This window comes from Grammomys surdaster, unplaced genomic scaffold, assembly GCF_004785775.1.
Source record: "Grammomys surdaster isolate TR1022 unplaced genomic scaffold, NIH_TR_1.0 210, whole genome shotgun sequence".
NCBI lineage: Eukaryota > Metazoa > Chordata > Mammalia > Rodentia > Muridae > Grammomys > Grammomys surdaster.
The window spans coordinates 2,668,108-2,681,372 of NW_021604655.1; the positions used below are offsets into that span (position 1 = coordinate 2,668,108).

Sequence of the window (13,265 nt, forward strand, 5' to 3'; positions counted from 1 at the left end):
GGCCTTTGTATTGTCGTGAATTCTAATGATGCTTCCAGTTGTCATGGAATACCATACCCTTAGTTCAGAACCACAAGCCTGGTAGGTCTTTTCCTGACTCCTGCTTCTAACTCACTGTGGGTGGGTTTCTGGAGTGCCAGCTCAGGCATTTGCTATACTGGAGGGCCTTGGCTTGGGGAACAGCTGTACTAGGGTAGGGTTTTCTTATTCTCCAGGACCTGGGTTGAGGCACCAGTCCCCTGCCCTAGTGAAATGGGACATACTGAATTCCTGTCAAGCTGAGAAAGTATTGTCTCTGGCTGGGCGGTGTTCTGTAAGCTTCATCCAAGGGATTTGAAGCCATCTGGGAATTGTGTCCCAGACTTAGCTAGCTCCCTCCCTGCCTTGCAGGGGTGGGCCATGATATGTGGCATCTTTGGCCTACTCCAGGAATGGCTGGAGCATGGGTAGACTCTGTGAGCCAGGGTCTGTGCAGAGCTCTCTCTAACTTGCTATCTTTGGTGACATTGGTCTTCCTGCCTCTCTGAGGAAACAGATGGGGGTTATCTTTGAGGGAAATGTTCATTCTCATTGAGAGGCCCCATGGCACTTGACCAAAGAGAAAGTCCTAACTGTGGACAGTATGACCACTGCTGAAAAGTAGTGGCTATAGTGCTCGGGGCTCAGGGGCTCAGGTAGACTTTGCTGCAATTCCACAGGAGGAGCTTGTCGCTTGTGTCAGTTACCGTTCTGTTGCTATGATAAAACACTGTGATTAAAAGCAACTTAAGGGGAAAAGATGGAGGGAGAAGAGAAGGATAGGAGGGAAAGAGAGAAGAAAAGAAGGACAAGGTGTGAGGAGAAAGGAAGGAAAAGGAAAGGGGAAAGGGGAAAAAAGAAAGGGCATGGCAGGGGAGGGAAGGGAAAGAGGGGGGAGGTGAAGAAGGGAAGGGAGGGGAGGGAGGGGAGAGAGAGGAAGGAAAGGAGAGAAGGGAAGAGAAGAAGGAGAGGGAATGAGAGAGGAGGGAGAGAAGGAGAGGGAGAAAAGGGAAGAAGGGAAAGGGAGGGGAGGGGAAGGAGACGAAGAGAGAGGGAGGGAAGAAGGGGAGGGAGGTGAAGAGAAGGGAAGGGCACAGCAGGGAGGGAGGGAGGAACTAACTCCTTTGATTGGTTCAGTTGTGCGAGGTTCCATCCAACATCCATTGTTTCAGCAAAGCCAATCTTCATGGTGCCCTATTCCTGCAAACTAAGTTTCTGCTTCCTCATCTTCCGATGCAGAACTACTAGGCTGAAAGAGAATAGGAAATGAGCTCCAAGTCAGAGCGAAGCCAAGAATTAGTTGTGTGCCTGGCTGCCCTGGCTGCCCAGGTCACACTGGGCTCACACACCATTTCTACAAGAAGAGTGAAATTTCATATCAGCATACCCACCTGCCTGAGGCGTGCCATTCTGGGGTAAGACTCCAGCCAACTCAGAAATCCACTCCGGCAGCAAATATGAGTCTGTTCTGTGGGGAGGGGCATTATACATTAGAGGCCCTCCATATGTCCCTGTTGTGGACACCTTGTCATGACAGCCAAGATCAGAAGGGTAGTGTAAATAGCCCTGTGGCCAGACATGTCTTCACTGTCTTCTCCCAGCTCCACTTGGGGAGCCAGGGCCAAAACTGTCACCAGCAATTAGTTTTTGTTAAGGTCTCCTTGGGAATCCCGGTAGCTGAAGGGTAGAATTAGCATGGCAAGAGAGATTGCAGCCAGGCGTTCTCCGTTCCTTTGCTCCACCTGTGAAGTGTGCAAATATGGGGCAAGGAGATGGGCAGCAGGAAGATGGGCAAGGTCGGTGACCAGAAATGTCTGGAGGTCTAATGCCCTCTTCCTATAGCAGAAAGGTTACCCACCCCCACCCTACATGCTTCAGATTATAGAGTCTGGGTTGATCCTGACTGGGCCTTCAAGAAATACTTTGGCTTTGTCAGGTGTCCGAATACCAGCTGTAAGGACACTGAGCCTCCCCATGTCCTTGACATCGGCATCTCTACTGGAGTCACAGTAGCCAACTTCACTGTTTATTCATTTTTATGCATATGCACGTTTGGTCTGCTTGTATGTCTGTACACTACATGCATGCAGTACCCAAGGAGGCCAGAAGAGGGCGTTGGGTCCCCTAGGGCTGGACTTACAAACAGTTGTGAGCTGCCCTGTGGATGCTGGGAGTCAAACCTGGGTCCCCTACAAGAACAGCAAGTGGTCTTAACCTCTGAGCCATCTCTCCAGCCACCTGTAGCCACCTTCTCTTTCCAGATCTGCAGATCACAAATCCCCTCCTCCTCCTCCTCCTCCTCCTCCTCTGAGTCATGGTTACATCCTTGACCCGGTGTGGCCCTGAGAGTGGAGACAGGCTCTTCATATTTCCCTCTGATAACTGTGAGTGGCAATTCAATACTTAGTGTTTCTGTCAGACATCTAATGAGATCTTCTGGTCTCCTGAATATCCTGACACTTTGTTTCCCATTCCTCTAAATGATTTAAAAAAAAAAAAAAAACAGTGGGGGAGGTCCCCGGGACCTGCTGGGCAGACATCTTCCTATAGCCTTCCCTAGACCCCGAGTTCTCTCTGTACACAGTGCCCAAGGCTTTTCATGGATTGCCCTATTTGTTTTCCTGAAGCAGTAGATGCTCTGGGTTTCAACTCTGTAGCCAGTCTGCCAGCGTTCATAGTGGCAGCTCCATCCACCCACTGGATGACACTAAGTATGCTTCTAGCTTCTATCTGCCTCCATTCACTCATCTGTGAAATGGAGCGTCTACTAAGTACCCCCAAGGGCTGTTATGAGGTTAAGTATGTTGCTAGGTAACGTCTTTACAATAGGGCCTCGTCTGCAGCAAATCTGTTTCAGAAGACTGTTATTAGTTTCCATTTGGTGGGAGTGCCCAGACTGTGACACGGACGAGGCTTGGCACTAGAGATGGGGTCCCTCTCCTCACAGAGCTTATGCTCTGGGAAGGAGATGGACAAGCACACTAGTGGCCATGCCACATGTTAATTGCGATGAGCAGGGAAGGCTGGTGCCCAGGGAACATGCAGGAAGGACACCTGCTGCCCTCACCACTGTGAGTCACACAGTTCAGTGGCTGCTGGGTTCTCACCCCAGGCCCCATGGCCGTCTGAACTTCTGCTCCTTCTCTCAAGGAGATTTTTTTTTTCTGGTTTCTCAAGACCGATGCTAGACTTGGTTTCACAGAAGCTGGGAACTCTCCCCTTATGAGTTATTCTGGAAGGCTTCGGACAGGTATGGAAATATCTAGTTTGATGTGGAGGCTGTTAGCCAAAATCGGGAAAGCCACTAGCACAGAAGCTTGGCAGTTATTTTTCTCTAGAAGCTTGCCTTCAGGAGGCAGTGCCAACCCGGTATTTTCTTCAACCCAGTGAGAGTAAAGTCTCACTGCAGGCCAGGAGCTCCGTTGTGGGGGGGACTGGACTTCTATATGACTGTAGCCAGATCCTCTCAGCTTACATGGCCTAGGCTGTCATGGTTTTCTTCAGATTACAGTGGCTGGTTCTCCTCTTGTTCATAGCTCTAGCCAAGCTCTCTCCCCTCCTCTCCCAGCTGCCCAGAAAACAAAGATCTGCCTGACAGAAAAGAATTCTGATCCCTCTGGACATCTAGGAGGTGATGCTGCCCTGGCCTCTGGCATATCGAAGCCTGCTGAGAAGGTCCCCTTCTTACCTCTTCCTCTTCCTCCTCCTCCTGCATTCAACCTTGACTTGGTTCCTGCCAGCCTCCTTACCACTCCGAGCTGTGCTTTCCTGCTCTGTAAAATGGGGATTAGAAGCCTTCCTGATAATCACTATTGTGAGAAACAGACAGGACAGCGTGGCCCAGTGTCCTTGCTTCTCAAGCCTCACACAAATACTAACTTGGCGTTACTCCTCAGCCTCCCGCAAATACTCTGTAGTATTCTTTCCCACTTTCTGTTCTTTGTAATGTCTGCTGCCTGCATCCAATCAGCCAGTGTTCCAAGTTTCTCCTGACAGTGTGGTCTCAGTCTCCCTCCCTCCCGCCCTCAGCCCATACCACCAGGCCTCAGGCCTGGACTCTTTTGTTCCCAAGCTTCCTCCGTCCCTGTGTCTCACTCCCAGTGTTTCAGATCTCACACTTAGAAGATGGATCATGTCATTAAAAAACTAGAACTTCAAATTATATTTTTTTTAGTAGCAAAGACAACATTAAGCTTTACAAGAGTGTGTCCTCTCTTGATCTGTCTGTATGTCAGACTGTTACACGTCTTGCTTGGCTTGCAGCATGCCCTGGGATGGGGTTTCCAGGCAACTGGCACCTCCATGTGTTTGACTTTGTCATGTTACAATTCCTGTGGTTCCCACTGTCCTGCTTCCTGCACTTGTTTGTTGCCTGACGTTAAGTAAATCAGTCCTGACAAAGCAGAGGCGCGACTCTAGAAAAGTCCCGCTAAGAACCTGTGGTCTCGAGAAACTACTAATGACGTAATCATAAGCCATCATGAAGGGTATAACAGCAGAACTTCTTATAGCAACTTGTCATCGGCCCATCACACATGGCCTGACATGTAGGACAAGAGCCAATTAGCCAAGAAGACGATGGGAGATACAGAGTTCTGTCTGCTACCATAGATAACAAACCTCGCCCTAAGAGCCTAGGGAAGTGACTACTAAGTAACAACTACACACTTAGAATAGCATTCGTAGGCCAGGCATGGTGGCTCACACCTGATATCCCAGCATTTGGGAAACGGTAGCAGATGCACGTAGAGAGTCTGAGTCTGTCCTGCACTACACAGAAAGACCCTGTCAAAAAAAAAAAAAAAAGCAGGAAAGGCAAAAGGAGTTGAGGAGTTGGGAATTCAGTTTAGTGTTAGGGCCCTGAGTTCCATCTCCAGCACTGAAAACAAAACATGCAAACACCAAGACACTCAAACTTGGCTGTACAACTGAATGAAAATGTCATTACTCCCCCCCTCCTCCTCATCCTCTTTCTTCCCTTCTCCTCCTCCTCTTTTAGAGAGAGAGAGAGAATAGACCAGAGTGGCTTTGAACTTACAGAGATCTGACTGCTTCTGTCTCCTTATTAAGATGTGAACCACCAAGAAAAATTGCATTATTTTTAAAATTATTTCATTTATTCTTAATTATACCTCTGTGTGTCCATGTGTTGGTGTGTGCACCTGAGTGACCCTGAGTGGCACCAGAGAGGCCAGTAGAGGGCGTTGGATCCCATAGAGCTAGAGTAACAGGTCTCTCCTTCCATCAAGAGGCTCCGTGGGATTGAACTCATGTTGTCAGGGTTGGTGACAAGTGTGTTGACCCACTGAGCCATCTCGTCAACTCTCTTAGGTACTTCTTAGCTTAGGAATTATGAATTCAGTCCTCCCCGCCCCCCTCCCCACCTCAGTGCTGGAGATCAAACCCAAGAGGTGGGCACACTCACTGGACCACCTCTCTAAAACAGTGTAGATGCTTTCTTTTCCTATTTAGTGTCAATAGGGGCTTGTTGCGTCTGTGACATAGGAGGGATGTTGTGAAATCAAGGCAGAATGTATGCTAGCATCAAAATACTGATATCATTTTCTTGATGGCTAATATGCATCCAGATCCCTCTTGTGTACCTATAATCATTTCCAAATAAAGTTAATAAAATAAATAAAGCTTATTTGATCATGTTATATTGCAAAATATGAGTGACTTAGTAGAATGTATAATGCATATAATATTATAGCTATATATGTGTTATAAACTTGGATGAGAAATGACTTTTTCTGTCTGTCTGTCTGTCTGTCTGTCTGTCTGTCTGTCTAGATTTTTTCAGACAGGGTTTCTCTGTGTAGTACTGGCTATCCCGGAATTCAATCTATAGACCAAACTGACCTGAAACTCAAAGCTCCATCTGCTTCTGCCTTCTGAGTGCTGGGATTAAAGGCATGTGCCACCATTGCCTGGTGAAAAAAGACTTTTTTAGTATTTCAAAAGATGAACTCTTTTTGTTATGTGAGACGGGGTCTTGTGCTCTGTCTTAGGCTAGCCTTGAACTTGAGGTGGTCCTGATGCTTCAGCCTCCTAAGTACTGGAATTATGAGTGTAAAGCATCACTTCAGTTTCTAAAAATACTCTCTAATTGAAATATATGTACATATATATATGCACATATATATATGATGTACAGCATAATATTTTGAAATGAGAATACATTGAATCATAGTTAATCTAATTAAACATATTCGTGCTGAAGAGATGGTTCAGTTGGTAAATTGCTTCTTGCCCAAGCATGAATACCTGAGTTCGGATCCATAGTATATAAAAGAAAACAGTGAGTGCTCATAAGCCCCAGTGCTGTGCAAGTGAAAACAGGCAGGCTCCTAGAGCTCGCTGGCCACTCAGCCTAGCTGAACTATGTATGAGTTCCAGTGAGACACACTGTCTCCAAAAATAAGGCGGAGCACAATCAAAGACGACATTCAACACTGACTTCTGTCCTACGCTGCTCCTACATGGATACACACCCCTAGTGTCACACCCACATGGACATATATGTATACCACATACACATATGACAGACAAAATGTGTGCATTGCTTTGCATAGATATGCATGCTAATGGACTCAATTATTTTTGAGTTTATTTGGGGGAAGGGTGAGTGTTCTTAAAAATCTCTTTTTAGTGATTTTCAAGTATGTAGTGCATTATTAGCTATAGTTGCTACAGTTGCTATAGTAGATCTCTTGAACTTATTCCTCTTTGTCTTAGTTAAGGTTTCATTGCTGTGAACAGACACCATGACCAAGACAACTCTTATCTTCAACTTATTCCTCCTTGTCTTAGTTAAGGTTTTATTGCTGTGAACAGACACCATGACCAAGACAACTCTTATCTTCAACTTATTCCTCTTTGTCTTAGTTAAGGTTTCATTGCTGTGAACAAACACCATGACCAAGACAACTCTTATAAAAGCAAACATTTAATTGGGGCTGGCTTACAGTTTCAGAAGTTTAGTTCATTAGCATCATGAGAAACACGTCTTCTATGTGTGCATACTCATGTATGATGTGTATGTGTGGTGTGTACGAGCCACAGCGTGTGAGTATGGAGGTCAGAGGAAAAACTTGTGGGCATTGGTTCTCTCTTTCCACCATGTGCATTCCGGGTCTTGAACTCAGGCTGTCAGGCTTGGAGGCAAGTGCTTTAACCTGCTGGGGCATCTTGCCTGTCCTGAAATTCACTCCCTTTGACCACCAACTCCCAAACTACTCTGGACTCCACCATGGCTCCCAAAAACTGCCATTTTCTTCTTTGATTTGGTAAGTTTTCCTTTCCAGATCCCACACAGATATGAGATAAGGCTGTGCTTGCCTTTCTGTGCCTGGTTCATTCCCTCAATATTGTCATTTAAAATATAAATAAATAAATAAATAAATAAATAAATAAGCAAGCAAGCTTGGCCAGAAAGATCTTGGTGAAAGTAAGGTGGAAGAGCATTCTGAGGAACCCAGAGCTGCTGAGAACATGGGACAACCAGACTGACCACTTGGTAGATAAGCTCAAAGGCCCTCCCATGAGACCTGTCTGTATCTTCACTCCTCAGCCTTCCCAGTGATTGAAAATGGCCAACTCGAGTGTCCCCAAGGATACAAGAGACTGAACCTCAGCCACTGCCAAGGTAAGGATGACCCAGAGCCAGTGTATGGAGCAGGGTATGGAGGTGTGGTTATGCCTGCTAACGCTGGGAAAACATCCACCCCAGGAGGCAGGAGAGGTCTGTTACTGCCTGGGAGGCCTCTGTTGTACATGTTAAAGCCCTCAGTGGCAGGTGCTGGCCCTAGGGATCTTAGAACATCAGGACTTACCTGATGCTGAGAGATCCCAGGGGCTGGGGTCACCCAACCTCACTCACTTCCATTTGAGTCCCTGCACATTCCCTCACCTCTTAGGCTGGTCGGAACGGGAGGGCTTTCCACCAAAGTAGAGCTGAGATCACCGTGAGGTGGTGGAACCTCTTTAGGCTCCTCCTAACAGAGCACAGTTAGGTGGTTGGGTCTCCTTTTCACCTGCCTCAGCCCTTGCCAGGGACAAGGGGAGGGTCATAGGTGGCAAGGATAGGTGGACCCTGAAGCCTAATCCTGTCCCCGTCTTGACAACCTTGATGGCAGATCTGTGGGCCAGCGGAGGCAGGGGTGGCCTGCATTAGAGTCCACAGAGGGGCCAGGGCTTGGGACTGAGTGGTGACTTTGTTGATTTTGGAGCTATAATGAACTCTGACCTTCTGTTGGTAAGTGGCTCTAGGGTTGGCAGGGTCAGCAGGACTTGGGGCCACTTACCTTCAGAGCACATCAACAACTGGGTGGAAAGCTGTCTGTATGGCTTTAAATAAATCTGGGTTGAAGATAATAATACTGTCCCAAATGTCCCTGAGGCCCCTTTCAGAAGTTTTCTCTCAGAGGGAACAAATTGTGGCTGTTTGTCTATGGGTTACCCAGCCACAGAAGGGATTTTGGCCTAAGGATAAGAAATGGTGCTTAGTCCATGCCTAAATGCCTGTGCTGGCTCTGCCTAACCCAGCTTTAAACTCCCCTGGGTCCAGTGGATGCAGAGTCTTAGTGGGTATAAGGAGAGCTCTGTGCCTTTCATTCTTGGACTTTCAGCAAGTCCCCTGCCTGTCCTCCACAGAGCTCCTGGGAAGGTTCCCAAGCTCCAACCCCAGAGTGCCCTGGCCCCTGCTTCTTCACCACATGCACCATCTCCCTCTCTCTGAAGTGGTGGAGAACAAGAAGATAGGTCCAGGGTATGATTTGTATACACAGGTTGAGTGCTACATCCAACCTGTGCTTGTTGCTAAGTACATAGTGATGGGTAAGAACCAGTCTATGACCGGGGAGAACAGACACCTGGTTAATAAATACAACCAGAGGAGGTTTTTATTGGGTGGCATGGGATCCCCTGGTAAAACCCAATCCAGGCTGGAAGGATCAAGGAAGGCTTCCCAGAAGAGGTAGTACTAGGCCAGTGAACATAAATTGCCCAGCTGAAGCAGATACAGACCTCCCAGGTGGAAGGATAAGTAAAGGGACACTTTGGCCTGGCTGGAGCATCTAAGGGGCACAGGGCAAACAGCCTATGTGCACATCGAAGATGACAATGTCCCATGAGACCCACTTGCTCGTCCACAGGCTCTGGGAGGGTCTTGGATACCATGTCATTCATGCTTTAGGCTTGCCTGGAGAAGGTGATTAGGAACTCAAGGTTCTGAAGTACAGGGAGACAAATCAGGCTTGCCTTTAGAAGTCTGGTCACACAATCTGAAGGTGTGAGGGTCGGCTTCCCTCCCAACTGTCAGCGGCCTCTCTTGGGTGCCTCTGCTCCCATGGGGCATCCTAACAAGGATATCCTCTTTGTGCCCATCTTTTGGGTCCTCGTCTTGTGCTAAATTTCCTCAAAGCCTGAGAATGAGCCAGTGGTTCTGATGGCGCTGGGCTACCTAAATTACACCTTCCTCTGGAAGCACATGCTCTTCCCAAGTGCTTCACATCAGCATTGCGGCAGCCATTAGTCACCAACAGAGATGCTCTCACCAAGATGGCTACCGCTTGGAGCCCAGAGTAAGAGAGTTTGAGCTCCCATTTGCAGCATAAGAAGTTTGGGGACCAGGAAGAAGCCTGTCTTTCTCACATGAGGGTGAGCAGGAACCTCTGCTGGACTTGGGAGGTCATGTAGCCTGCTTGTGGCAGGAGTACCTCTCATGTGCCTTCCGAACCTTCTGCTGACCTCACCCTTCTTCCCAGCCTTTCAGCACTATCTTGTCAGGCCCCTGCTTCCAGTTCCCTGCAGACATGTCCCTCAGACCTGCCCAGGAGCTCTTGAAGAGAGCTGGTTAGAAGGGAATTAGCTGCCTGCCTGCTACCCTCCAATCCAAACAATGTTGTTTTCCTGATTCACATGCCATTTGCCAGAGTCACCAAGAGCTGAGTTACTCCTGGAGCTTTTCTTGGTCTATAAAATGAGGACAGAAGAAGCAGATAAAAGTACCTATAAGGTTAATTGGAGTGTCATATTCAAATACCGAAAGAGGATCAAGCATACAGTAAGCACTCCATAAATGTTAGCTTTTCAACAGAGATGGCTACTGTGTGCCAGTCAGCGAAGTGGTATGTCATTTTTCTATTTAATAATCCTATTGGCGTCGTTGAGTGGTTACTCTTATGATCCAGAGAGATCTCACACTGAGTATGTACAGCTCCCTCCCAACCATCCAGCCTCAAATGAATGGGCAATCCTCCACTCCCTGCAGATATCAATGAGTGCCTGACCCTGGGTCTATGCAAGGACTCAGAGTGCGTGAACACCAGGGGCAGCTACCTGTGCACCTGCAGGCCTGGCCTCATGCTGGATCCGTCAAGGAGCCGCTGCATATGTGAGTAATCGTGGGGCTTGGGGCGAGAGGCAACCTCCAGGGACACAGTCTAGACCGAGAGGCAAATCTCCCCAGACCTCATGGTCTCCTGCCCAGAGCCAATGTCTGCTATGGGCTTGCAGTTGGGCCAATGTACAAAACTGATCTGTGTCCTATTGGGACTGGAGGTTACAGTCCCACTTTCAACTCCTGGTTTGCCTTCTAAAACTTTTTTGTGATTCATGCTTTCTGGGTTTTGTTTTGTTTTTCTCTCTGATCATTTCTGTTCTGTTTGCTGTCTCATTGTCTTTGAAGCTGTGTGCTGCCACTTTGAAATGTCTGGGTAGCCGTAGCTGCTAATTGATCTACTACCCAAGTTTAGCAACCAGGTCACATGGCTGCTTAGTGGTTTTTTTTTTTCTTTTTAATTATGTGTATGGATGTTTTGCTTCCATGTATGTCTGTGCACTATGTGCCTGGTGTCCACAGAGGCCAGAAGAGGGCGCTAGATTCCCTGAAACTGGAGTTATAAGTGGTTGCCAGCTGCCGTGTGGGTGTTGGGATTCTGACCCTGATCCTCTGGAAGAGCAGTCAGGGCTCTTAACCACTGAGCCATCTCTCCAGTCCCTAGGAGATATTTTTAAAGGAGCATTCATTTGTCTATTGGAGAGTGGTGTTACTGCCCCATCCCTATGCCTTTACATTACTCTACAGTTCTTTTTATATGTATCTCCATGACCATGAATGCACACATATCATGAGATGTGACCTTGCATAGTGAATGTGTGTACATTCCTGGTAAACCCTGGCAGTTGTGTTTCCAGTGACCTCTGTGGTTTCCAGCTGAGAGAGGCTGAGGTTGCCAGGTCCTTCCTCGCACCCCAGATGGTAGAGCTGACACCACAGCCCATGGGGCTTTTCTTGGGAAGAAGGTCTGACCAGAAAAGAATAAAACTAGTCCCCAAAGACCTCTGGAACAAGGCCACCTCTAGCTCACAGAGAACTCTGGCTGGCCACAAAGTGCCTGCTACTGGGGTCTGGGAAGGCCATAGGAGGAACCAGACTATGCTGCCACCCAGAGGTAGTGGTCTGAAGACAGGTCTGGATTTGACATCTCTAAGGATAGGAGACAGTGAGAACCCAGAGCGTAAGAGCCAGGATGAGGGGATCAAGGCCCTGAGGACCTTATAGTTTTTCCTTTTCCAGGCCTTAAGTTTCCTTTATTGGGATGGGCATAGTGGTGCGTGCATGCCTTTAACCCCAGCACTCTGGAAACAGAGGCCAGCTTGGTCTGGAGTGATTTCAAGGTCAGCCAAAGCTCCATAGAAAAATCTTGTCTCGGCCAGGTGGTGGTGGCGCATGCCTTTAATCCCAGCACTTGGGAGGCAGAGGCAGGCGGATTTCTGAGTTCGAGGCCAGCCTGGTCTACAGAGTGAGTTCCAGGACAGCCAGGGCTACACAGAGAAACCCTGTCTCGAAAAATACCAAAAAAAAAAAAAAAAAAAAAACTTTTCTCGAAAACCAAAACAAAAATAACAAACAAACAAACAAACCCAGAACTAAAAGTTTCTTTATCAAAGAGTTTGCTTAACATCTGACAGACATGAACGTGCCTGGGAGACTCTGGATGAAGTGAAATGGAGAGAAGCAGTGGACTCTGTCGTTATGTTCTCTCCCTCCCCAGGGCTCCTCTCTCTCCTTCCTCCTAAGATTCATTCTCCTGCAGATCAAGAGGTCGAGTTGGTGACTTTCTGCCTACTAGCGTAGTAATGAAGTCTCTGGAGGCTGGGCCAGCTTCCTGATATTCCACCCTGGGACTCGAAGGCACAGAGCCTGTCCTCACAGTATTCCAAGGGAAGTGCCCACTGGAGGCAGACTGCACTTAAGCATGCAGGGCTCAGGGACTGGAGGATGTGTGTTTAGTTCCTGACCTCTGTCAGGGTCTTGCAATGCTTGTGTGCCTTACTCGATTTAATCTCCATGACTCTGTGAAGAAGACTTCTGTCTTAGTCAGTGTTCTACTGCTGTGAGGAGACACCATGCTCACAGGACCTCTTATAAAGGAAAAGATTTAATTGGGGATGGTTTACAGTTTCAGAGGTCCAGTCCATTATCATCATGGTGGAAAGCATAGCAGTGTGCAGGCAGACATGGTGCTGGAGAAGGAGCCATGAATTCTATATCCTGATCTGCAGGCAGCAGAGACTGCCACACTTGGCGTGGCTTGAGCATATATGAGACCTCAAAGCCCATCTCCACAGTGACACACTTCCTCCAACAAGGCCACACCTCCTAATAGTGCCACTCCTTATGAGTCAACCAGTATGGAGCTTACTTCTTCAAGTCCCCCTTGTCCCTGTCCCAGTCGATGATACCGGGGTGTGACCTTCAGTCTTTCAGTCAGGAAGTGTCCCAAGGGAGGGGGAGGGATGAGTGGTGCCTGTAGAAAACCAGAGTGCTTTTCTATAGTGTTGGCACACAGGCCTGGCAGACCCAAGTGCCTGCAGTCCCTGGAATAGCGTGAATATTACTCTATAGGTCGAGAAGCTGGGCCCAGGGAGATGTGAAGCTCAGCTCGGCAGGAAGCCGACCACTGAAGGGACCAGGACTCCTCAGAATCATTAACTCTCAGCTTTGTCTGCTTCTCCCTTCACCCCACTCTGCCCTCTGACAGTGCGGTTATCCCTCTAAAGATTTACGACTCTTTCATACTGGTTGGCTGTACCTTTTCCCACTGAGAGAATAAACAATAGATTATTTGATTTTTCAATATTCACTAGCTTTTGTATGCACAGGATTTGTGGACTCAGTGGGGTTTCTATGTTTGTGTATATGTGTATATGTGTCTATGTGTCTATGTGTGTGTCTATGT

The 13,265-nt window shown here is 47.8% G+C and overlaps 1 protein-coding gene across 1 annotated transcript in view; it reads left to right on the plus strand.

The window, feature by feature from the left end:
• Ltbp2 (latent transforming growth factor beta binding protein 2) overlaps positions 1 to 13,265 on the plus strand; it is a 93,879-nt gene that overhangs the window by 54,184 nt on the left and 26,430 nt on the right. Inside the window, exons 9-10 of the mRNA XM_028771890.1 lie at positions 7,592 to 7,666; positions 10,292 to 10,414. Coding sequence (XP_028627723.1) covers positions 7,592 to 7,666; positions 10,292 to 10,414 — 198 coding nt within the window. The remainder of the gene's footprint in view (positions 1 to 7,591; positions 7,667 to 10,291; positions 10,415 to 13,265) is intronic.